The sequence below is a fragment of the Equus przewalskii genome, chromosome 29, assembly GCF_037783145.1.
Source record: "Equus przewalskii isolate Varuska chromosome 29, EquPr2, whole genome shotgun sequence".
NCBI lineage: Eukaryota > Metazoa > Chordata > Mammalia > Perissodactyla > Equidae > Equus > Equus przewalskii.
This window is the reverse complement of record NC_091859.1, coordinates 31,202,639-31,228,450: the sequence shown is the minus strand read 5'-3', so window position 1 is coordinate 31,228,450 and position 25,812 is coordinate 31,202,639. Positions and strand designations below refer to the sequence as shown.

At 41.9% G+C, this 25,812-nt stretch overlaps 2 protein-coding genes across 3 annotated transcripts in view; one reads left to right on the top strand and one right to left on the bottom strand.

Annotated features, from left to right (window-relative positions):
- Positions 1 to 2,178: 2,178 nt before the first annotated feature.
- On the bottom strand, positions 2,179 to 3,844 carry ASCL4 (achaete-scute family bHLH transcription factor 4). The gene has a single exon (XM_008522867.2). It carries the CDS (start codon positions 3,123 to 3,125, stop codon positions 2,634 to 2,636), a length of 492 nt encoding a protein of 163 aa, XP_008521089.1. The 5' UTR covers positions 3,126 to 3,844; the 3' UTR covers positions 2,179 to 2,633.
- A 10,816-nt stretch (positions 3,845 to 14,660) lies between these two features.
- Positions 14,661 to 25,812, top strand: part of PRDM4 (PR/SET domain 4) — a 33,418-nt gene continuing 22,266 nt past the window's right edge. The window contains exons 1-4 of one of the 2 annotated variants that reach the window (XM_070599816.1): positions 14,661 to 14,707; positions 15,058 to 15,324; positions 18,956 to 19,089; positions 20,936 to 21,121. In XM_070599816.1, coding sequence (XP_070455917.1) covers positions 15,314 to 15,324; positions 18,956 to 19,089; positions 20,936 to 21,121 — 331 coding nt within the window. In that variant the 5' untranslated portion in view covers positions 14,661 to 14,707; positions 15,058 to 15,313. Of the gene's footprint in view, positions 14,708 to 15,057; positions 15,325 to 18,955; positions 19,090 to 20,935; positions 21,122 to 25,812 lie in introns of those variants that run through there. The other variant, XM_008522866.2, reaches the window with a different exon arrangement.

The window sequence follows — 25,812 nt, the reverse complement described above, 5'->3', positions numbered from 1 at the left end:
TTTTTCAAAAAGTTTCTCAAAATCATTGCCTTATTCTCAATAGGGCTTCAAACAAAACCACATTAAAAGTCTCTCAAGGCATTTTATTCAGAATAAAGTTCTTTAAAACTACCTTTGTCCTCTTCAGAAACCACTCCTCTCAGCCAACTATATTTATTCACACATTTTATACATTTATCTTAAAGAAGTAAGTGAAAATCTTCTTTCCTGCATTTAAAAGCAACTACATAGTCTGTAGCGATCAAACAAAATATACTCCTGTATTATTCTTGTTCCTACCTTAGGAAGGAGAACGGCCAGGTGTCTGCCCACGGCTGAAGCAGCATAAAGGGACAGAGAGTATTATTACTGCCCATGGAAGAATTCTAAAAAAAACCTCTCTCAAGCTTCTCGACAACTTGGTTAATTAGCCTCTGCTCCAACTCCGCTAGGAAGGGAACTGTGGGTGTTTTCCCACCTTTTCCCCCTAATTAGGAAATACATCTCACTTAGGCTTGCTTCATTCAAACCCCTCTCTGGAATAACAACCAGCCTGGAGACCAACATGGAGACCTCACAGGAGTGTGTGAGGCTGTAACCAAGCAATGGGCAAGAAAAAACAGCTGTTACCTCTTGCTCATTCAAACCAAAAGACTCCACCCATTTCTCAAGAAAAAGTAATCTGGTCATGAATCATTGCACAGCGTTTATCTGCACAGCTGGAAACAGCAGAAGTCCATTATAACTCATCGTTGCAAATATTAGTAATTATACGTTTTAACACAGATTCAGCATTCCACAGGTCAAATCATGTCCCCTAGAACCTTAAAATAGAAGGTAAAATGCAGTGGAATGTGGTTAGTCTGTCCTCCTTTTGAAACACTGAAGAAACCACACTAAGTCTACCTAGACATCCTCTTTAAGCAGGCTTTGCTCTCCGCAGAACCAAGCAATAGGACTTTCTCCACATAGTGATAACACTACTAATTTATCATTGCATAGTACCTTGCAGATGACCAAATTCCTTAATCTCCACTTCTCCTGTGAAATAGTACAGATGAGGAAGTTGAGTTGCTGAGAGGTTAAGTAACATTTGTCCCATCACCCAACTAGCAAATGACAGCAAGGGCGGGCACGGTAAGCGAGACAGGAAGCCTGGCCTCTGGGTCAGGCTGACTCTGGACTCAACCTCAGCTCAGCGTATCCTGGTAATACTAAGCTGGGCAAGGCATGTAACCTCTCTGAGCCTCTTTTTTTTTAACCCACACAATATGTGTAATACCCACCTCACAGATTTATGAGAATTAAATAGGACAAGATGTGAAAAGCACCCAACAAAACTTCTGCCATGTAAAAGATGTTCACTGAATATTAGCTTCCCTCAGTTGACACATCTGTAAAAAGGGGGTACAGGGGGCCACTATGGGGATTAAGTGAAATAATACCCTGAAATAGCTAGCCCTTGTTAGTTTTCCGTTCTTTTCCATTTCCTGGGCCCACCCCCACCCCATACCAAAGCTGCCTGCGTGGAAAGTGCAATTCAGCAAATTAAAAAATGATTTTAGAGAACGTTATCTATCACTAAGCATTTGATTTATCTACTGAGTTTGTAATTGTTTCAGAAAAAAGTGACCAGAATTAAGCATTTTTAAAAGACTGAGAACAAGCCTACACTGCAAGATAATTTCAATATACCGGGAAGCCCACCAATGATAAAAGTTTGAGAACGTACCAACCTCAGTCTATCCCATCCAACCATCTAAGCTTCCCTTTTTTTTTTTTTTTTTTGTCACAGTGTCACTAATTTAACCAAAGGTTAGATAGAGTGAGAACTACAAGGCGGGGGATGCAAAGAAAAGGAAAATTTTTTTTAAAGGGACAAAGACAACTGAGAGGAAAAATAAGTTTTCATACAAGTCGGAGTTCTCTTCCAAAGAGATCATTAACACCAACACACGTTATCTGCTAAACGCTATGAAGTTCCCAAATGGCCACTTTTTGATAAAACAGGATCTATCAAATATAGGACGCCTTCTCTAGCACCAAATTCACATATTCAGTCAACAGCATGAACTGGCCTAGCAGCACGCTCCGGCAAATGTGTTCTCAGGTGTCAGCTTAGAGTCACCTTCACCCAAAGCACGGCGTCAATTAAATTTCTAACACAATTCCCAAAGGAAGGAATGCAGAAAACGCTCCTTTCTTTTTAGGGGCTGTCCTTTATTTATTTGTTTTTGGAAAGCTCTTCTTCAGTTAAGGTTGATTTCAACGTTGATGTACATCATGTACCCATACCGCTTGACTGCGGGAAATTCCGTTGGTTATCGCCCTTTGAGGTTTTAGATGAATCGTTTTTAGAACGAGGCGCTCAGAATCTGGTACGGTTTGCATTTGAGCAGTACAGGAAAAGAATTTCCTTAATAAGCACCTTTGAGTTGCAGGGCACATAAACAATAAGGGAGGGGTGGAGGGAACCAACCAGAACGTCAAAATACCTTTTTTGCCCCTAAAACGCTCATTCCTTTCTCCTAAGATTCAGTCCTGGAAAACAAACCGGATTAAAAATGCAAACCACCTTCGGAGAGACCCTTAGACCAGGCTCCAAACGCGCGCCGGGCAGCGGGCGCGGGGGTCCCTCCGGGGTCCAGCGCGGGCTAGCTGCCCGCCTCCTCCGGCTCGCTGCAGGGCGAAGGAGCCGACGACGCCTTGGACTCGCCGTCGCTGTTGCATTCGGCCCTGCGCGGGGGGCCGGCGCCCTCCTGGCCCCGTGCGTGGCGCTCCAGCAGCTCCTGGAGGTGCCTGATGTAGCCGATGGCTGCGCGAAGCGTCTCCACTTTGCTCAGGCGCTCGCCCCCCAGCTCGCGCGGCAGGTGGTCCCGCAGGCGCGCGTAGCCCTCGTTCACGCAGCGCACCCGCTGCCGCTCGCGCTCGTTGCGCTTGCGGAGGAAGGCGGGCTCGAGGGCGCCGTCCAGCGGCGGGGGCAGGTAGGGCTGTCTCGGGGCGCAGCGCGCGGCGTCCAGTCGCAAGGAGACCCTGAAGGGGTCCCTCGGAGGGAGGCGGGGCATGGTCCCCGGCACGCCCAGGGGCACGGTGAGGAGGTGGGATGGCAAAGCCAGCAGGCCGGCCGCTTTACGTTTCTCCATCATTCGGCGAAAAAGCAAACAAATCACCCAAGAGATGAATCTTTCAGCAGAAAAGATGAGACTGAAAAATCTTCCAAGCGGAGATGCTGGTCCATTCAGACTGCCTGGTCTGTTTCCGGAGAAGTTTCGGGGTGCGGAAGCTAGGTTCTAGAACAGGCTTGAAGGAAACACGGCATGATTCCCTAAGTTCATTGCACTCCTGGATCTTTTTATAAAGATCCAGACGGAGGTGATCGGCAAAGATTTAGGACGCACTGATCCACACTTCGAACCTCGTCTTCCTCTCTGATCTTCTTATTTCAAAAGACAACAAAAGGAGTTCCTCTGGTCGGTTCCTTAGCCTAGAAATGTGAGCTCACCAAACACAGTGATCTTCCGAAGGCACCCAAGCTTTTCACTGACTGTAATCCACCGCTCTGGGTCTTCAGGAGCGTAGGGATCTTCAAGGTTTCAGAAGAGCTCCTCCCAGGAACCCACAGATCTGGCGGCTGGGCGAAAGTTTACCAGAGGCTTTCTCCTTGAAAATCAAAACTTGACTGCTCTTTGTGGTTTCCGGCGTCCAGGGCTAATGGGAAGAGCTTTTAGACTGTTTGCAAACTTACACTTGCTCTTTCATTTCTGGGGAGGTGGAGGGAAGACCTCATCAGAGGGAAGACTGCTCCCTTGTGGTTATAAGATGTGTCAAGTCAGGGAGGACCCCAGGGAAGGCTTGAGATTTTTATTCTCCAAAACCAAATGTTTTAAAAACCCGATTAGACATTCTTTGAAGGGAACAGAAAAGAAATATACTTGAGCAACGAATATAAGGGTCCGTATGGTATGCTCCAACTTATGTTGAACGCAGATCGCTTTATGTATTTGTGCTACTTTTTAAGAGCACATCAAAAGACGCAGCAGTAACAGTTTTAGCCAGTTATTTCTCACCGTGCTTACTGTAAACACAGCTTAAACACTGCTTCCCGACCTCTTCTAATCCCACCCAGGATATAAGGACATCATCTGTCCATAGTGTAAAGAGTATATTTCTATTGTATTCTTTTTGTCTTAAAAAGATGCAATTTATTTTCTCCCTTGGGGGCAGGAAAGCAACATTTGAAAGGTGGAGAGCCCCAATTCTAAGGAGAAAGGATGATGGCTTTGAAGACTTGTCTTTTTAACACACAACCAAAAAATGAATAATTAATCCACCCGTGTTGGTAAAGGGCTTTGAAGATGAAAGTGTCATTAAAAATCCAACTGTACTGGTTAATGTCAAAGAATGTGTTATCACACTGACAATCAGATTTCCTGTTCTACAAACCAGCACATTAAAGGCAGGTTCTACTTTAAAAGTCCAACTTAAAAAACAAGAGAAGCAAAACCCCCCTACATTTAAGATCAGATTTTTCTGCCTATTCCCCAGGAGCCAAGGTGTCGTCCTAACATGTTGTTTTGACAAGTCCTAGGCTTCCCTGTTTATTCTAAGCGATCTGCCCGAAGCAACTGGAAGAACACTTCCATCAAGGCAAATAAAATAGAAATAATTATTCCTTTCAGGCATAAGTTAGTCACATTTTAGAAGGCGTAGCTCCCTATGAGGCTTGTACTGGCAAACGACCTAAAATGCCATCTTGATTTCTCAGCAAAGTTGAGATCAGAAGAAAGCCCCTCCTATTGGGAGAAAAGCCCACCAGAGAGGCAGGTAGACTGTTAGACACAAGGTGCTTCTTGGCCATCTCGAAGATGTTAGCCTTTATTCTGAGTGACGGAAATAAATGAAGTATTTTGAGCAGAGAGGTGACGTCATAAGATTTTGCTTTTTAAGTTCACTGTCTGCAGACTGGAGAATTGATTGGAGGGGAGCAAAAAGGAGAACAGTGAAGAAATACCATTTTTCATCCTCAGATTGGCGAAAATTAAAAAGATTGCTAACGTCCAGGGCAGGCAAGGATTTAAGAAGGGGCGGAAGCATAAATTGCTACCAGCTTTGAGGAAAATAACTATTGAAATGAATGGTACACGCTGCTATGCTTTGACCTGAGAAATTCCTACAATTTTCTTACAAAAATAAATGCACCAGTATGGATTTATACAAACTATAACATCTATTGCAACATTGTTTGTAGTGATTTTAAAAAGGAAACAGCCTGAATGTCCATCAATAGGGAAAGGGCTAATACTTTTAGAATATTATGCTATTATTAAAAATAATGAGCTCGAGCTATATGTAAGAACTTGCAGAGATGTCCATAATGTTAAGTGAAGAAAAGCAAATTGCAGAGTAACATATGCAGTGTGAAGTTAAAACAAACTATTCTACGTGATGTACATATCTGTATATGTGTTTGCCTGAGCACAGAGAGTGAAGTGGAAAGACTAAACTTTTGTCATTTGTTGTCTAAAAGGGGTGCCACTGGGAAAGGGGGGGTTGTTCATTTTTCTTTATGGATCTGTCTACTGTTTAACTTATCAGAAAAAGCTCGTGTTACTTTTGTATTTTTTAATCTAATGAAGTTTAAAATAATAAGGGAAAATTTATAGAAAACTCAAGTGACACCCTGATCTGACCCAAACCCACAGATTTATCACTATAATTTAAAGGTCCTGGACCAGGTTTTTTGGCTTCTTATAAATTCTGTCTCTGAGGAAAACATATCTACAGGATATATATATTTTTTGCTACTAATACCACAATGAAAAATGGTCAGATCCTATACTGGTCTTTTTATAGGGTCCAGGTAATGTTATGATGCATCTACATGGTCATAAAGACTGCTGACAGTTTTTCATATACTTTTTCAAGGCACAAATGCATTGGAAATCAGTGGCTTTTCCAGGGAGAGAGGTACTTGTTTACTCACATGATGTGAAGGGGGCAGGCTCTGCCTTCCTTGTTAGATAAAAGATCAAAAGAGAACGTTCTGACTCGCACTCATTCTCCAGTCAGTTTTGACCCAAACAGTTCTCTCCCACTTTAAAGGCGTCTCCCGTAAGACTGGCTAGATCAAGTTACAGACACGCTAAACTGCCAAGGACACTTGGGACTAGGCTTGTGCAGCCCTGTTCGGATCTGCTTGTAAAAGTGGGAATGGGATTCACGAAGGATCAGGCTGTGTACATTCAAGGTCCGCCCTTAAAACTCAGACAGGTCTCCGTCACTTGCTTGAAACATGAGAGATGCAGAGACTTAAATTGGCTCTTCTTGTGAAATATTTGATATCACATTATAGATTTTGGTTTTCTAGGTTCGTGGCACAGGGGCGTACATACCCTTCTGTCCCCATACCTGCCATTTGCATCAGCGGCCACAAAGGAGAACAAGAAAGCCTATATTATCACCTGGCTAGAAAGAAGATTTCTCACAGGTGTAGTTGACTAAATCTCAAATTGATACTCTAACATGATTTTGTTCAAATTAGTCCTTGTCTCTATAGCTCAGGTATAAACTGTCTGTATTACCATGTGCAACATCCGCCAAGGGGCTTCTTAGGTGCAACTACATATCTAGACTCATGAGACTACCATGGGCCACATTTGGCGTCAGATTCGTTTGGAAGGGTATAAGGTCAGGAAGGACAGCTTGGAGCAGGGCAGAATTAGGCGTTCTACCATCCTGGGAGTCCTTGCAGTAATTGCGGCAGCAATCCACACAGCTGCTCCTCCTCTAATCCTCGCTGCAGCCCAGTGACAGCTCAGGTGCAAGGAACGAAGACTTAATCAGACCGGTGTGGCAGCTGGCCTGACTTAGAAATCTCATACCCATCAGGAGCCAGTATTTCTTGTAACAACTTCACCGGCTTAGCTTCCAGGAGCCCCAGCAGAGCCCAGTTAAAGCCTTCACCCTCAGGGAAGCCCAAGGCCACGCTCCCCCATCAGGTCTCTATAGTGCGCCAGGCCAGACGCAATTTACCAGCCACGTGATTGCTTTCATCTAAATACGTTTGCCTGACGACATAGTTGACATTCTATATTACGTTTCAGAGAAACAGATAAGAAAGTAAACTGAAGGTCAAATTGTCATGCAGTAGAGTAATTACATTCCATTTTAAAGATAATATAATTTACAGTGAGATTTAAAGAACCACAAATACATAGGTACAATTTATTAGCATCTTTTCTATTCTTCTCAAAGACTGTTTGCATTTTAACCTTGTCTGTGCAGTCTTTTGTCATAGAGAAATGTAAAATTTTAATGGAGTCAAATGCATTAATCCTTTCCTTATGATTTTTATCTTTTCTCTCTTGTTTAAGGCTACCTTCTTCTACTACAAGCTTTACAAAGCCTTTCATTGTCCATGAGGCAACTTGGTGTGAATTAGAAAAAGACACCAAACTCAAGGCTTGAAGAATGGATGCCTACTCTACAATTCATCTGGAAGAGCTGTTGAGCAAGGACGCCCAGATTTGGAAAAGAAGAGCAAAGGAAGCAACATGCATTTTTAATATCCATGAGGGAAAAAAAACCCTTGGGATTCGCATTGGGATTGTGTTAAATATACAGATTAATTTGGAGAGAATTGACATTTTGTTTAACACTGGATCTCTTTTATATGATCATAGAACTTATCTATTCATATTTTCTGTTTTGCCCTTTAATAAAGTTTCAGAGTTTTCTTCATGTAGAGCTTACACATTTCTTACGTTTACCTCCAGATGTTTCTTAGGTTTGGCTGCTGTTGTGAATAGAGTTTTTTTCTATTTTTCAAAGCTATTGATTTATTCCATGTTAATCTTTAATCCACTCATTTCACTGATCTCTCGTACTAGTTCTAATGGCTTTTACTTGAGATAAATTCCACACATATATTAAATATATAATGCAATCAGTTTTGATAAATCTATACACTTGTGAAACAAGACCCTCTCAAGATAGTTCTAATAGTTATCTTTTAAAGAAGATTTTCTAGGATTTCTTAAACTGTAATATATTGTCAGCTAATAATGACAGTTTTCTTTCTTCTTTTCTAATATAACTCATTTATGTTTCTTATTGAATTTCATCGCCTGAGACCTCCAGTCCAATGGTAATTGTAGTAGGAATAGCTAGTATCCTCGTATTTTTATGGGAAAGTTTCTAATGTTCCACCATATAGGAGATATTCTTTGTCAAATTAAGAAAATTTTGTTCTTAGTTTGCTAAGAATACTATCAGGAATGGCTCTTCAATTTTATCAAATGCATCTGTGAAGATAATCATGAGTATTTTCTTCTTTAATTTATTATTGCAGTAAATTACAATAATAGATTTGCTAATGAGCTGTCTTGCATTCTTGGGATTAAACCCTATGGAGTCGTAATTGTCTTAATATACTGCTGGATTCAATTTGTTAATATTTTCTTTAGAAATTTTGTTCCTACAGTCCCAAGTTACGTTGGCTCAGAGTTTCATTTTCTTGTGCTCTCCTTTTCTGGTATCAGTGTTATTTCAAACTCTTAAAAATAATTTACGTAGCTTTACATCTGTTTCTAGGTTCTGGATACATCTGTAAAAGGTGGAAATTATTCCTTGAAGATTTGCTAAAATTCATCCTAAAAGCCACATGGAACTTCTTTAGAGTTAAATTTTCAGTTACTTCTTAGATTTCTTTTATCATTGCTTTTGGGATTTTTCGAGGCCATTAGCAACGTTCTTATCTTTCCCTCCCCAGTTTCCAGTCTCCTTCAATGGCAGCTACCACTCCTTTGTGTATCATCTTAGAATCACAGATGGGCAGTTTTGCTTTGCCCCTTAAAATAGATCAGAACAACACGTTAGTTAAATTGGCCCCAAAGCCTGGTGGTCCCTAGGCCAAAAACTCATTCCTGATTCTTTTCCTTTCTCTAATGAAGACCATTCCAATATGGCCGGCCAGAGGTTATGCGATCGGTAGAGTGATACTCCAAATTTAAAAATACACCTCCCTTGGGGCCCGCCCAGTGGCGTAAGTGGTTGGTTTCCCACGCTCTGCTTTGGTGGCCTGGGGTTCACAGGTTTGGATCCTGGGCATGGACCCATACACCGCTTATCAGGCCATGCTGTGGCTGCATCCCACGTGCAGACTGGAGGAATATTGACATAGATGTTGGCACTGGGACAATCTTCCTCAAGCAAAAAGAGGAAGATTGGCAACAGATGTTAGCTCAGGGCCAATCTTCCTCACCAAAAAAGAAAGAAAGAAAGAAAGAAATCTCCCATTATCAAATTGATAGGGATAAGTTAAACCCAAAGTTTAAACAACTCTACCCTTGTAGGTTAAAATTCAAAGATATCAACATCAAAATTTCTTTGGTTAAACTCTACAGATCATTCTTCCCAATTTCTTATCCTGCTCAGTCTCAACTAGAGGGGTCTTACACAAAGCCTGAGCAGAGCCAGGGTTCCTTCCACAGGAACAGTGCTGGTGATCCTCCACTGAAATGAGTATGATTCCTTCAAATATGAAAAATTTAATTCATCCCCATGTATGTTCTGTTTTTTAAGTCCAAAGAGTTGACAGAGCGCACAAGAGTATCTCAGTTCTGGTTCCACATCCACTACATTTAGTAAACACACCGTTCTGCAGCCCTGCGGAGTTAAACCGGGTACTTGCAACACGAACCCAAGAGAAATAATGTTCCAATACTAGTGCTTAATCTTTTCTATCCATGTAACGGTTTCCGAAGATCAGAGCAGAAAATCAGTGGATCCAAGAAAAGCAAGCACCCTCATCAGAACGGCCATCGACTGAACCACCCCAAGACTCAGCGGCTTAAAACAATAAGCATTCATTAGTTCTTGAGGCAGAGGGGCAGTACTTCAGGCTGACTTTGTCTCAATTCTAGCACGTCTGGCATGACAAACTCAGAATCAAGGGGCAGAAAAAAAAGGCCCCACTCTTTCTGGGATGAACAATAAAGTCACCTTGCAAAGGGCATGGTTCCCAAGAGGAGTGACGAACTGGGGCCATTAACACAATCACTCTCCCACCCTACAATGATTACACAGTTTGAACCAGGCACATTTCAGGGGCTCAAGAGCCACCTGTGGCTAGTGGTTACCATATTGGACAATCCAGTTCTAGTACCGCTGGCCTCCTTGCAATTCCTCAAACCTGCCAGGCATTCCCCTGCCTCGGGGCCTTTGCACTGGCACTTCCCACTGACTGAAATACTCTTCTTCTAGATGTCCACAGGGATCACTCCCTCTGCTCCTTTGGTTTCAATGTTACCTTTTCAACGATGACTTCTCTGTCTACCTTATTTAGAATTGCGGGGGCCAGCCCTGTGGCCTAGTGGTTAAGTTCAGTGCACTCTACTTCGGTGGCTGTGGTTCAGTTCCCAGGTGTGGACCTACACCACTTCTTGGGAACCCACATACAAAATAGAGGAAGACTAGCACAGATATTAGCTCAGGACAAATCTTTCTCAAGCGAAAAAAAGAGGAAGATTGGCAACAGATGATAGCTCAGGGCGAATATTCCTCAGGAAAAAAAAAATTGCAGCTCCTATCCTGGAGCACTTTCTATCTTCCCTGCCATACTTTTTTTCATGGTATTTATTGAAATCTGGTATATTTTATACTTTAATTATTTGTTTGTTTATTATCTATAACATAAGCTCCATGAGGACTGGTATTTTGTGCCTGGCACACGGTAGGTACTCAACAGATATTTGTTGAATAAACTCTTTCCATGCCTTTCTGTAAATATTAAATAAAGAAATGAGTCAGTTAGAACCTAATACAACAAATTATAAATGTATCAGGCTTACAGAGGAGAATCCCAAGAATGCCAAAGAACAGGTTTACCAACAATTTACTGTAACAACAATTTACAGTAAAGTCAAATTTCCAGACCCTCCTTAACATGAGAGATCAGACGCAGGATTTAATCCTTAATTACAGTCAATGAAAGCAAGATGTCTTGAGCAGCCCAATCCAGGCCCAAATTTACCCATCACTGTCCTTGTCTTTAGGGCTCAGAAGATAATGTTTAAAGGTAATTTGTTCTCTGCATCTGTCTTTGCCACCTAGCAAAATGTTAATGGTTGTTAGCTGCTTTGTCTTAAATACAATTATATCTAAGGTCTGCCCTTAATTGCAACCTTTCATCTTTGTTTCACAGCCTTTCTAATACTTGAGTTCGAAAACAGCAGCAATACTCTTCATTTCTACCGTCTGTTTGGTCAGTAATTTTCTCATTGTTTTAATTGTCTTTTTTTTTTTTTTAAGATTTTATTTTTTCCTTTTTCTCCCCAAAGCCCCCAGTACATAGTTGTATATATTCTTAGCTGTGGGACCTTCCAGTTGTGGCATGTGGGACGCCGCCTCAGCATGGCTTGACGAGCAGTACCATGTCCGCGCCCAGGATTCGAACCAACGAAACACTGGGCCACCTGCAGCGGAGTGTGCAAACTTAACCACTCGGCCACGGGGCCGGCCCCTGTTTTAATTGTCTTAATGGCATGTTAGTGTCTTCTTAAAGTGGCAAGTGACCTTCAACTAGCTCCTTAGGGAACCTTTGGGCATCCGTTTGGCTGTACCTCTCTAAGTAAATAGATGTGAATCAATAAACATAGCTTAGAAATATGCCAGTTTGACTTTCATTCATTCAACAAATATTTATAGGGCACCTAATATGTGCTTGGTATTGTGCTATCTCATATAGCACTAACTAAAATAGACATGGATTTTGTTTCCAAAACTTAAAATCTATTTGGCAAGATAGAAAATTAAACAATTGTTACAGTAAAGATAAGAATGATGGGAGAGCATACAATGGACTGAATCTAGCCTGTGGAATGGGATAGGTTGCTTCAATTTTTGCTGACCCTGACATCATTTTTTTTTTAAATCTACTTTTTGATGTATTTTTACATATAATAAAACTCATCAATTTTAAATGTACTATGTGATGAATTTTGACAAATGTATGCAGTTGTGTAACCACTATCACAACCAAGGTCATTTCCATCATCCCTAAAAGTTCTCTTATGCACCTTTGCAGGCAGTCTCATCCTCTTCCTGCTCATCCCCAACTCCTGACAATCACTTACCTACATTCTATTATTATAGCTTTGTCTTTTCTAGAATTTCATACAAATGGACTCATATAATGTGTAGTCTTTTGTGTATGGTTTCTTTCAGTTAGCATCGTTCTTCTGAGACTCATCCATGTATCAATAGCTTGTTCCTTTTTATTGCTGAGTAATATTTCACTATGAGACATACTATAATTTGTTTATTCATTCACCAGTTCATGGACATTGGGGTTGTTTCCAGCTTGGGGCTATTACCAATAAAGCTTCTATGAATCTTTGTTTACAAGTCTTTGTCTGTAGATATATACACATATATATATGTGTATATATGTATACATACATATATGTATGTATACATTTATATATGTATTTTTTTTTTTTACGAAGATTAGCCCTGAGCTAACATCTGCTGCCAATCCTCCTCCTTTTGCTAAGATTGGCCCTGAGCTAACATCCGTGCCCATCTTCCTCTATTTTATATGTGGGACACCTCCCACAGCATGGCTTGCCAAGCAGTGCCATGTCCGCACCTGGGATCCGAACCGGTAGACCCCAGGCCCCGGAAGTGGAACGTGGGAACTTAACCTCTGCACCACAGGGCCCGCCCCTGTACATATATTTTTATTTTCTCTTAGGTAAATACCTGGGAGTGTAATTACTGAATTGTATGGTATAAGAAATTGCAAAGTTGTTTTCTGAAGTGGCTGCAGCATTCTGCATTGCCACCAGCAAATGAGGAGGCTTCCAGTTGCTTTGTCTCTGCACCAACACTTGCTATAGTTGGTCTTTTTCAATCTGGGCTCCTCTAGTAGGTATGTAACGTTACCTCATTGTGTTTTGATTTGCATTTACTGAATAACTAATGATGTTGCTTATCTTTTTGTGTGCTTAATTGCCATCCATGTATCTTCTTCAGTGAAGTGGCTATTCCAATATTTTGTCCATTTTTAAAAATTGGGTTGTTGGCCTTCTTATTATTGAGTTCAAAGGGTTTGTTATATATTCCAGATAGAAGTCCTTTGTCAAATGTTTGTTTTGAAAATATTTTCTTCCTGTCTCTGGCTTGACTTTTCATTTTGTCAGCAGTGTCTTTTTGAGACCAAAAGTTTTAATTTTGATGTAGTTCAATTTGCCAATTTTTCAGTGGTTCCTAATTTTTGTGTCCTATCAAGGTTACAAAGATTTTCTCCTATAAGTATTGTAGTTTTAGCTCTGACATTTATCTGATCTAATTTTTACATACACCTTTGATATATAGACATTTTTAAAGATTTCATTTTTCCTTTTTCTCCCCAAAGCCCCCTGGTACATAGTTGTATATGTTTAGTTGTGAGTCCTTCTAGTTGTGGCATGTGGGACGACGTCTCAGCATGGCCTGAGGAGCAGTGGCTTGTCTGCGCTCAGGATCTGAACGGCCAAACCCTGGGCCAAGGAAGCAGAGCGTGTGAACTTAACCACTCGGCCACGGGGCCAGCCCCTACAGCTTTGATATTAATAAAATTGTTCAGAATGAACAGGCATAGAAAACCAGAGTGGAATCATTCAGCCTTTTGTAAGACACATCATCATTCTCTAAGCCTCAGGTTTGAAGTGGCGTTTTAGGGAATATCGTCTCTCACTTACTCGTGGTATGATCACTTTCTTGATTTAGATTTCTTTGTTGTCAACAAGGCAAAACCAATGTGACCTGCCAATGCTCAGGGATTAGTTCCCTCACTTGGAATGTGCTTTCTCCTTACGAGAAGGAAGGGAAACATGATGTGGGTTGGCACCACTCCTGGCTCTCCTGCGTCCCTCTGCCTTTCATAAGAGGTTGAATTTTCAAAACTCACCAGTTCCCCCTAGACTGCAAGCTGTTGAAGGTCCAGAAAGACCTAAGCCTTATTTCGTATCCCTATGTTTGAGATGTAATTCAATAAATATTTTCTGAATGAAAGGAGGAATTCAGGGGTCTCTGCTGTTCTGCTGGTGTGTGGAAGCTACCAGGTAGTGTGTTGTTGTTTCAAGGACCAATTCCTGTGAATTTGGGACTCTTTTCCTTGAGTTTAGCACAGTGCCTGCCATGCAGGAGGGAACGAAGGGCAAAGAAAGAAGGGGAAGGAAATTTGTACAAAATTCCAAACACCACCTTTTAGGACTTGCAGCAGGGAAAGTGGGCAACCTTCAGGTGTAAGGGATGGTGAAAAATACGCGGGATACAATCCCAATTCCTTCCCGGCAACACCGCCAACATCGCTGGGCTAAGTGCGTATTTCGAATCCGGCGGGCTCGCGAGGACTCACGCTCTCCTTGGAGGGGAACGCCGCTAAGCCTGAAACCCTAGTCCGGAGGATTTGGGGGACTCAAGAGCCACGCCCTCCGTGCACGTCGGCCCTGGTTGCCTAGCAACTGTGGGTCGATGGCTCGGCGCTCGACTCGACCTGGCCGGATGGAGACGCGGCGCTCGCGGGGCTCTCCTCTAGCGGCCCGCCCCTCGCCGGCCGGGGAGCCCGCGGTGCGCACGCGCGGAAGCGGCTCCGCGGGCGGCGGCGGCGGGGAGGGGCGCACGCGCGAGGGGCGGGGCGGCGGGCGGCGAGGGTGGCAGCGGAGCCGGAAAGGCGCCTCAGAGGGTGCGGCCCGGAGTAGACCGCGGGCTGGGCCAGGCCGGGCGGGAAACGTTAGGCGAGCGGCCCCCGGGGCGCGGGGGTCGAGCGGGCGGGGAGGGCCCCGAGGCGAGCTCTGCCCGGATGAGGAACAAAGCGGTGGGGCAGGCGCGCGCGCCCCCCGCGCGGCCAGCAGGTGGGCTGCGCGCGGGCCCGGCCGGGGCGGGGCGAGGGCGGCCGGCCTGCGGGCCCCTTGCCGGCGGGCGAGGGGGCCGCCCTTGGGAGGCGGTGTCCGCAGCGCCTGGGCTCCCCGGCGGCGAGGGCACGGCGGCTGCATCCTCCCCGGGCTTTGGTGACCGCCCTTGTCCTCTCCCCAGGTTGGGCAGCCCCGCTCCCGACGCTCCTGGAGGAAAGGCCCCTGGTGTCCCCCGGCATGTCCCGTCCCGCGGCGGCGTGCGCGGCCGCCGGCCCTCGGGAGGAGGCGGGCGGCCCCGGGCGGCCCCGGGGACGGGTGGCCGCGTGCGTGCAGCGGTTGTAAGCAAGATGCGGTAGCACGTAACCCTGGAACGCAAACCCTGATGCCGGTTCTCCGCCGCCCGAGTGCTCTTTTCTCTGACCCTTGGCCTCAAGCAGATGCATCACAGGTGAGTAGCCTGCTGGGCCCAGCGCTGGGGACGTCTTTGGAAAACATCTGGCAAAGGGGAGTTCAGAGAGCCTTTGTTTTGGGAGCCACTGGGAAAGTTACAGGTGCGATTTCCAAGTGGATTTGTGTCCCAAAGGGAGCAAGAAATCCAGAAACTAGTGGTTGGGTCGAATATACTCATTCACCCTAATTTACTCCAAATGTGATTAGTTGTTCCAAATAGCGACACGTTGATTGTTGGCTCGTTGACTCCTTTAGCCTACGCTTTTGAGTTATTTCAACGTTTTAATAATATCTTTATCTGGATTCCAAAGTGTGTTTTTAGCTCCTCACCATGCTTCCCCTTGAATTGTGCTGGTTACCGTCTGACTGGGGTGGCCATGTGGAGAAGTTAATTTCTTAATCCCGCAGGGTTCGTGCTGATGTTTAAAGTACTTTATGGTACCATGCCAGAACAGTACAGAAGGATGTCAAAGAAATAGTTAGGTGTCGTTCTCTTAGGGCCCTTTCCTAGGCTGTAGTGGAGGATAAGAAAGGTGAAACGAATTCATTCGAATTACTGAAATTGTCCAGTGGCTTTGCAATTATTGAAATTGCGAAGTGGCTGCGTTTCAGCTTCTTATCTATCATCCTAGAGTTCTAAGACCAGCAGCTGGCAAATGGTTCATACACAGGTCAGTTAGAAACACGCACATAAAGTGTACGAGTATGAAGGAAGTGCTTCTACGAGGAATGAGTAGGGAAGAACAGCGTAGCTTAGTGTCTTGATTCTGGCCCTTCTAAGATTGCTTCCTGGAATTCTGTATGAGAAAGGTAGTTGGAATAGAATTGCACTTTAGAATGAGAGTCTTGTGAGGCTCGTGTTGTAAATTCCCTCCGTCGGCCTTCTTTCCGTGGGATACTAGTTACCTTTGGTTTATGGCTGCTGAGGTCATCACATTTTAGTGACTCACAACGAAGCAGAAATCTGCTGAGCCTCTCACATTAAACTCTGGCTTGAACTGGTTTGAGAAGGCCTGGGAGTCAACCTAGAAACACCGTTTTGATTTTTATCTCGAGGTTAGGTGCACAGATTAATATTCAGGAATTTTCAGAATGGAATTTGAAGCTACAGATTTTTAATTGGACTTAAAAAAAATTATTGTAACTAATTTTTTGTAGGTCATTAGTACTCCGGTGATGATAGAGGTTTAGTTATTTTTATAGCTATAAAAAGTTACGGGAAAAGTCTGTTTTAAACCAACCCAAACCCAGAAACTTTCAAAATTAAGGTAGCTCTGGTTCTTTTAGGCTATCAGGATTTTTTGCATTCTTTTATAGTGTAATTAAATACTGTTATTAGCATAAGATGTACGTCATTGGCCATGTGTTTCTAGTTAGCTTTCTAGTAAGGATGAGATTGGACTGCTCCATCCAAATTAAATAAATATTTGTAGTGCCTGCTCTATACAGGGTACTGTACTCAGTTGGCCTTGTACACCTTATTAATATCTGGGAGCTTAGTTTTATGAGGTACCTGGCCACGGATACAGTTGAAGCCTGTGGGTGTAGAATAGTGCAGGAACAGGTCTATGTGGGACTTCTAACATAGCCCACAATATAAATACACAGATCCTGATGTATTGGAACTGCGCAAAAGGCAAAATGGGTTCTTTTATTGTAATCATCATTTTCTAATTGTAGTTCAGAGTTTGGGATTCTTAAATTAGGCAGACCTAGATTTAAATCCCAACTCTGCCACTTAGTAGTTATGTAATCTTGGGTTAAGTTCCTTAGCTGCTCTGAAGCTCAGTTTCCTCATCTCTAAAATGGGGTTAAGAAAAATACCTACCTCACAGTAGTCAGAAGGATTAGGCAAGATAATTACATGTGGATCACTTAGTCCAGTGCTTAACACATGTAGTAAGGGAGTAATAAGTGTTAGCTATCATTATTTTCAGGTTGACTGATGGCTGATGTACCATTTTTTGGAATTAAAAACCTCTTTAGGTTTGCTTTCACTGCTGAGGAACAAGTAGACCCATTTGATTTCCCCCCCCTCTTCTGTACGCTCCCATGTACACAGGCACACGAAGAACTTGCATTACTGTTATTCAGTGTAAGGATTGGAGGTCATTGATGACTTCCTTTGGATAGCCTATTGGCCAGCTTCTTTTTTTGAAGAAGAAGATTAGCCCTGAGCTAACTGCTGCCAATCCTCCTCTTTTTGCTGAGGAAGACTGTCCCTGAGCTAACATCCATGCCCATCTTCCTCTGCTGTATATGTGGGATGCCTACCACAGCATGGCTTGCCGAGCAAGCCATGTCCACACCTGGGATCTGAACCGGCAAACCCTGGGCCGCTGAAGCGGAATGTGCACACTTAACTGCTGCACCACCGAGCCAGCCCCAAGGCCAGCTTCTTGAAATTATAATGCTTATAATATGGCAGTCTCTAAATTCTAATATAGGAACTAATACTTATTGATAACAACTTCCTATGATGTCTTGTTCAAATCAGTCTTACTTTTTTTAAATTGTATGAGTTTCAGGTATATAGTATTACTCTTAGTCTGATGTTGTTAATGGCAATGCAAGATAGACTGCACAGAAAAGGTGATTCTCAGATTCTTCAGCCTGCTGAAAATGGTCTGTAGAAGAAAAAGAATTTGGTGTATTGAAAAACTTTTTTTGCTGAGAAAGATTGGCCCTGAGCTAAGATCTGTTTCCAATCTTCCCCTTTTTTTGCTGGAGGAAGATTAGCCCTGAACTAACATCTGTGCCAGTCTTCCTCTGCTTTATATATGGGTCGCTGCCACAGCATGGCTGACGAGTGGTGTAGGTCCACGCCCTGGATCTGAACCTGCAAACCTGGGCCGCCGAAGCAGAGCACGCTGAACTTAACCATTAGGCCACAGGGCTGGCCCCTGGAAAACTTTTTGGCAGTACTTTGCAACATGATCTGTGCTCTTCCACTTAATTGCTGTGTGATCTGGGGCATAGAACATGCCCTTTTGAGGCCTCAGTTTCCTCATCTACCTTATTTTGAAGAATTAGAGAATATGAAGTAATTTTTATAAAGTATGTAGCAAAGTTTAATTAATTATTAAGATGTTGATACAGACTTTTAATAAAGTGCTGATCCATAGAAAAAATATGAATCTTCTTTACATCATTGATAATCGGATTCAGATCCAGAATCACTTTAACTCCTGGTAAAAAGAGTTAGTAAAAATTCAAACTGCCTATAAAAGTCCCAGTGTGAAGCAGTAAGCCAGTTGGAGGAAATATCATGAAAGAAAAAACTTGAGTGATTTAAAAAAACAAACACACCCTCATTGCCCTTGGGCTCTAAGGATTGCCAGCTTTGCTTTAGATGGTGTGCATAGGGTTTGGAACAAGGCACACCCGAGTTAAATCCTGTTTCTGCTGTATGACGTTGGCTGAGTGAGTTAACGTCTCTGAATCCCAGTTTCCCATCAGTGGAAAGGATATGACACTGGCTATCTTGGAGAGCTGTGAGCATAAAAAATGAAGTAATAGTTGGTAAAGTCCCATTTCCCCACCCGCGTTGTTTCAGGTTCCTCTGTACCTTAAACGGAGTCCCTGAGGTAATTTTTTGCGTGACTAGTTGTGTATATGCTCTTTCTTAGGATGAATGAGATGAACCTGAGCCCAGTGGGGATGGAGCAACTGACTTCATCCTCTGTGAGCAATGCCTTGCCAGTCTCAGGAAGTCACCTGGGGTTGGCTGCCTCACCCACTCACAATGCCATCCCTGCCCCAGGTGAGTGGTAAGGGACAGCGGCTGAATTCAACACTTAACTGCATTGTTGAGTCTAAATGGAGCCTAGAGGGTCAGAGCCCCTTTAAGAGTGTAAGGGAGATGCCAGCAGGTCGGAATGGCGGTTCTGCGTGTGGTAACATAATGGAAGAAAACATCTCTGTAGAGGCCGGAGTCCTGGTGGACAGGAGTGGCACTTTGTCCTCATAGTCCTCTTCTTGGGCTGGTGACCTTTTGTCTAGAGCCATAATTGACTTGGCATTTTATCTAGGATTACCCATTCATCTGGGCATACTCTTGACACTCTGTCCCTGGGTTAATAGAAGAGAATCAAAGTTTCTCTAAAATCTATGCCCAGAAAGCATGAGAAATTGAGCTTTACTTTCCACTACCTTGAAACTGGCAACAACTGCAGGTGTGCCAGGCCTAGAATTATGGGGAGAAAGGAGGGACCAGAGTTGGAGCTTCCACGTGGAACTCCCCATGAGCCTCAGCTTGGAGAGGATCAGAGTATAGGAAAAGGTCGTTTCTCCCATCACTATGTTTTTAAAACCTTTTTATCTGCCTAGTTTAATTTTCTTTTTCTGTTGAAATGGAAAAGAAACAGGTAACCTATTGATTCTTAAAATGGTAAGCTATTGATTCTTAAGGATGTACAACATTGTCATATATTGGACTTTATCAAAATAGGAGTTAATGTTTGAGTATAAGTTGTTTAAATAGTTCTCTACAGAGAATTACCTGCTTAATTACCAAACGCAGCAGTTCAATAACGTTCATCTAAACTAGGGTCTCTTCACATTCCTTTAAGTGTCCACAAAAGAAATTTTAAAAAAATTTTATAAGTTGTTAACCCATTTGGTTATCTCTTAGGCATTCCTTTTAGTGGACACTCTCGTTAAGGAAGAAAAGCCTATTAGAGAAATATTGCCACTTCCAAAAATAATGCAAATTAGCACTGCCTAAATTGGTGAGTGTTCGTTAATGATAGTTAGGCACAGTAAGTCACTTCAGCACTTTGCAGATAGATATAATCCAAGGTAGATATACTCTAAGGTTTAAATTTTCTTAAATCCTGGAGTACAGCATGTATACGAAAGCTGTATGAAACTATGTATGTACAGTTTTACATCTACCTTTAAATTAGATTGTTTTTCGGGGCCGGCCCTGTGGCCAAGTGGTTGAGTTCGCGCGTTCCACTTAAGCGGCCCAGGGTTTCGCTGGTTCGAATCCTGGGTGCGGACATGGCACGGCTCATTAGGCCATGTTGAGGCAGCATCCCACATGCCGCAACTAGAAGGACCCACAACTAAAATATACAACTATGTGCTGGGGGGTGTGGGGGAGAAAAAGCAGAAAAATAAATAAATAAGATTTTTTTTCAAATAGAAGCATATCTATGAATTTTTAAAAGTGAAACATTCTCACCATATGAAATAGAAAATATAATAAAGTAAAAAAATGTGAAAAAAAAATGTGTAATATGATTACTCAGAGACCACTCCTGTGAACTTAGATGTATTTTCTTCCCGTTCTTTTTATCTCTATATAATTTGTTTTCTTAAATCGTATTTAAACTAGGTTTTTAATTCTAATGAAATGTCTTGTTATTTAAGAGCAATACAAACAAGTGGAGGATCAACCTGGCATTTTAGAACTAACTTGAGAACTAACTTTAAGACCTGTTTGTGGGTGTCTACACAGTACTACCTCTCTGGGGATGTCACGGGCAAATAGGTGAGAATTTTGCCCGTATGTGGAAACCTTCCTAAGAGTTCAGCCAGTGATTACACAGAGAATTTTTAAGTACTTACTTTCTTTTAATTGAGAAAAAACCATTTTTTTGTAGGCCTGCCCGTGGCAATTCCAAACCTGGGTCCCTCCCTGAGCTCTCTGCCTTCTGCTTTGTCTCTGATGCTCCCAATGGGTATTGGGGATCGAGGGGTGATGTGTGGGTTACCTGAAAGAAACTACACCCTACCTCCACCACCTTACCCCCACCTGGAGAGCAGTTACTTCAGAACCATTCTACCTGGTAAGTCTTAACAGTTATTTGAGAAGTTAGAAGAAAGAAGAGAGCCAACTCTTAACCTCAGTTCTTGAAGACTTGAATAACACTTTATGTTTGTCACTATTAGATGTTAATCTCTAGGTGGGGGAAAAAATCTTTGTGTAAAATACGTGGACAAAGAGAACAGGTCTGTGGTTACCAGAGGGGAGAGGGGTTCGGGATTGGGCATAGGGGTAAAGGGCACATATGTATGGTGACTGACAAATAATAATGCACAACTGAAATTTCACAATGTTGTAAACTCTTATGACCTCAATAAAGCTAAAAAAAAACCCCTTTGTTTATGTACTTTTCCTCTTAGAATGCACAGGTAACACATTATTACTATAGCAGTTTGACTAAGCTTAATTCCTTTTTTTTTTTTTGAGGGAGATTGGCCCTGAGCTAACATCCGTGTCCATCTTCCTCTACTTTATATGTAGGGTGGCTGCCACAGCATGGCTTGATAAGCGGTGCATGGGTCTGTGCCTGGGATCCCAACCAGCAAACCCCAGGCTGCTCAAGCGGAGCGCTTGAACTTAACTGCTATGCCACTGGGCCAGCTCCGAAGCTTAATTTCTTAGGATGTATAAACAGTGTTTCTCTTTTTTTCTTCCAGGATCTGCTTGGTTCAGTTTTTATAATTCTGCAATTGTATTGCTGCCAACCACATTTATTTATTATACATTAAAGTTATCGAATTTTTTATTCTGTTATGAAAGTATTGTATGGTCATCTCAGAAAATTTAGCAAAGGAGGGAAGGGAACCACTCTTAGTCCCATCATCCATCTTGGTGTACTTCCTTCCTGTCTTTTATTTTGGTGTATAGGTTTTTACTGTTTTTCATGATTAAGACTATACTTTCTGTAGAATTGTGTGTTCTTATTTTTTTCACTGAATATTTTCTCTTTTTTTACGTAGTCCATTTCCCCAGCTGCTACATAGTTTTCACAATTATCCTTTTATTTTCGTTATTTTATTTTATTGAGGTCGTAATAGTTTATAACGTGAAATTTCAGTTTGTACCTTATTATTTGTGAGTCACCATATAAATATGCCTCTTTACCCCTTGTATCTACCCTCCAACGCCCTTCTCCTCTGGTAATCACTAATCTGTTCCCTTTGTGTGTTAGTTTATCTTCCGCATATGAGTGAAATCATACAGTGTTTGGCTTGCTCTATCTAGCTTATTTCGCTTAACATAATACCCTCAAGGTTCATCCATGTTGTTGTGAATGGAATGATTTTGTCTTTTTTATGGCCGAGTAGCATTCCATTGTCTATATATACCACATCTTCTTTATCCGTTTATCATTCTGCGGGTGGCTTCCACTTCTGGGCTATAGTGAATAATGCTGCAGTGGACCTAGGGGTGCATGAGTCTCTTTGAATTGTTGATTTCAAGTTCTTTGGATAAATACCCAGTCGTGGGATGGCTGGGTCATATGGTATCTCTATTTTTAGTTTTTTGAGAAAGGTCCCTACTCTTTTTCCATAGTGGCTGCACCAGTTGCATTCCCACCATCAGTGTGTGAAGGTTCCCTTTTCCCCACAACCTCTCCAACATTTGTTATTTTTTGTCTTGGTCATTATACCCATTTTAACGGGTATAAGTTGATATCTTAGTGTAGTTTTGATTTGCATTTCCCTGATGATTAGTGATGTTGAACATCTTTTCATGTGTCTCTTGTCATTCTGTATATCTTCTTTGGAGAAATGTCTGTTCAGATCCTCTGCCCATTTTTTGATTGGGTTGTTTGGGTTTTTTGTTGTTGAGTTGTGTGAGTTCTTTGTATATTTTGGAGATTAACCTCTTGTTGGATGTATGAATTACAAATATTTTCTCCCAGTTGGTGGGTGGGCTTTTCATTTTGTTCCTGGTTTCCTTTGCCTTGCAGAAGCTCTTTAGTCTGATGAAGTCCCACTTGTTTATTTTTTCTTTTGTTTCCCTTGCTGGAGTAGACATGGTATTCGAAAAGATCCTTGTAAGACCAATGTCAAAGAGTGTACTGCCTATATTTTCTTCTAGCACTTCTATGGTTTCAGGTCTTACCTTTAAGTCTTTGATCCATTTTGAGTTAATTTTTGTGCAGGGTGAAAGATAATGGTCTACTTTCATTCTTTTGCATGTCGCTGTCCAGTTTTCCCAACACCATTTGTTGAAGAAACTTTCTCCATTATATGATCTTAGCTCCTTTGTCAAAGATTAACTGTCTATAGATGTGTTGTTTTATTTCTGAGCTTTCAGTTCTGTTCCATTGATTTGTGTGTCTATTTTTGTACCAGTACCACGCTCTTTTGATCACTATGGCTTTGTAGTATATTTTGAAGTCAGGGATTGTGATGCCTCTATCTTTTGTTCTTTTTTTCTCAGGATTGCTTTAGCTATTCAGAGTCTTTTTTTTTTTTTTTTTGAGGAAGATTAGCCCTGAGCTAACTACTGCCAATCCTCCTCTTTTTGCTGAGGAAGACTGGCCCTGAGCTGACATCCATGCCCATCTTCCTCTACTTTATATGTGGGACGCCTACCACAGCATGGCTTTTTTGTCAAGTGGTGCCATGTCTGCATCCGGGATCCAAACTGGCAAACCCTGGGCCACCGAGAAGTAGAACGTGTGAACTTAACCGCTGCACCACTGGCCTGGCCCCTATTCGGAGTCTTTTGTTGCCCCATATGAATTTTAGGATTCTTTGTTCTATTTCTGTGAAGAATGTCATTGGGATTCTGATTGGGATTGCATTGAATCTGTGGATTGCTTTAGGTAGTATGGGCATTTTAACTATATTTATTCTTTCACTCCATGTATGTGGAATATCTTTCCATTTCTTTATGTCCTTATCGATTTCTTTTGTTAATGTCTTATAGTTTTCATTGTATAGGTCTTTGACCTCCTTGGTTACATTTATTCCTAGATATTTTATTCTTTTTTGTTGGGATTATAAATGAATTGTATTCTTGAGTTTTCTTCCTGTTAGTTCGTTATTAGAGTGTAGAAATGCAACTGATTTTTGTCAGTTGATTTTGTACCTGCAACTTTGCTGTAGCTGTTGATTATTTCTAATAGTTTTCTGATGACTTCTTTGGGGTTTTCTATATATAAAATCATGTTGTCTGCAAACACTGAAGGTTTCACTTCTTCATTGCCAGTTGGGATACCTTTTATTTCTTTTTCTTGCCTAATTGCTCTGGCCAAAGCCTCCAGTACTATGTTGACTAAGAGTGGTGAGAGTGGGCACCCGTGTCTTGTTCCTCTTCTCAGAGGGAAGGCTTTCAGTATGATATTGGCTGTGGGTTTATCATATATGGCCTTTATTATGTTGCAGTAATTTCCTTCTATCCACATTTTGTTAAGAATTTTTATCATAAATTGCTGTTGGATCTTGTCAGATGCTTTCTCTGCATCTATTGAGATGATCATGTGGTTTTTATTCCTCAGTTTGTTAATGTGGTGTATCACATTGATTTGCAGATGTTGAACCATCCCTGTGTCTCTGGTATAAATCCCATGTGACCATGGTGTATGATCCTTTTAATGTATTGCTGTATTCCGTTTGTGAGGATTTTTGCATGTGTGTTCATCAGCGATATTGGCCTGTAGTTTTCCTTCTTTGTGTTGCCCTTTTCTGGCTTTGGGTTTGGGGTGATGTTGGCCTTGTAAAATGTGTTACAAAGTGTTACATCTTCTTCAATTTTTTAGAATAGTTTGAGAAGGATAGGTATTAAGTCTTCTTTGAAGGTTTGGTAGAATTCTTCAGAGAAGCTGTCTGGTCCTGGACTTTTATTTTTTGGAGGTTTTTCATTACTGTCTCATTCTCTTTACTTGTGATTGGTCTATTCAGATTTGCTGTTTCTTCTTGATTCAGTTTTTGGAGGTTGTATGAGTCTAAGAATTTATCAATTTCTTGTAGATTATCTAATTTGTTGGCATATGGTTTTTCATAGTATTCTCTTATAATGCTTTGTATTTCTGTGGTATCTGTTGTCATTTGTCCTCTTTCGCTTCTAATTTTACTTATTTGAGGCTTCCCTCTTTTTTTCTTAGTGAGTCTGGCTAAGGGTTTGTCAGTTTTGTGTATTTTCTTAAAGAACCAGCTCTTAGTTTTGTTGATCCTTTCTGGTGTTTCTTTGGTTTCAATTTCATTTATTTCTGCTTTAATTTTTATTATTTCCCTCCTTCTGCTGACTATGAGCTTGGTTTCTTCTTTTTCTAATTCTGTTAGGTGTAGTTGAAGGTTGCTTATTTGAGATTTTTCTTGTTTGTTAAAGTGGGCTTGTATTGCTATGAATTTCCCCTTTAGGACTGCATTTGCTGCATCCCATATGAATTGGTATGGTGTCTTTTCATTTTCATTTGTCTGCCAATATTTTTTGATTTATTGTTTAATTTCTTCAGTGATCCATTGGTTGTCCAATAGTATGTTGTTTAGTCTCCACATATTTGTCACCTTGCCAGCTCTTTTCTTCTAGTTGATTTCTAGTTTCATAGCATTGTGATCAGAAAAGATGCTTGATGTGATTTCAGTCTCCTTAAATTTATTGAGGCTGGCTTGTTTCCCAACATATGGTCTGTCTGAGAATGTTCTAAGTGCACTTGAAAAGAATGTGTATTTTGCTGTTTTTGGTGGAGTGTTCTATATATGTCGGTTAAGTCCATCTGGTCTAGTTTTTCATTTA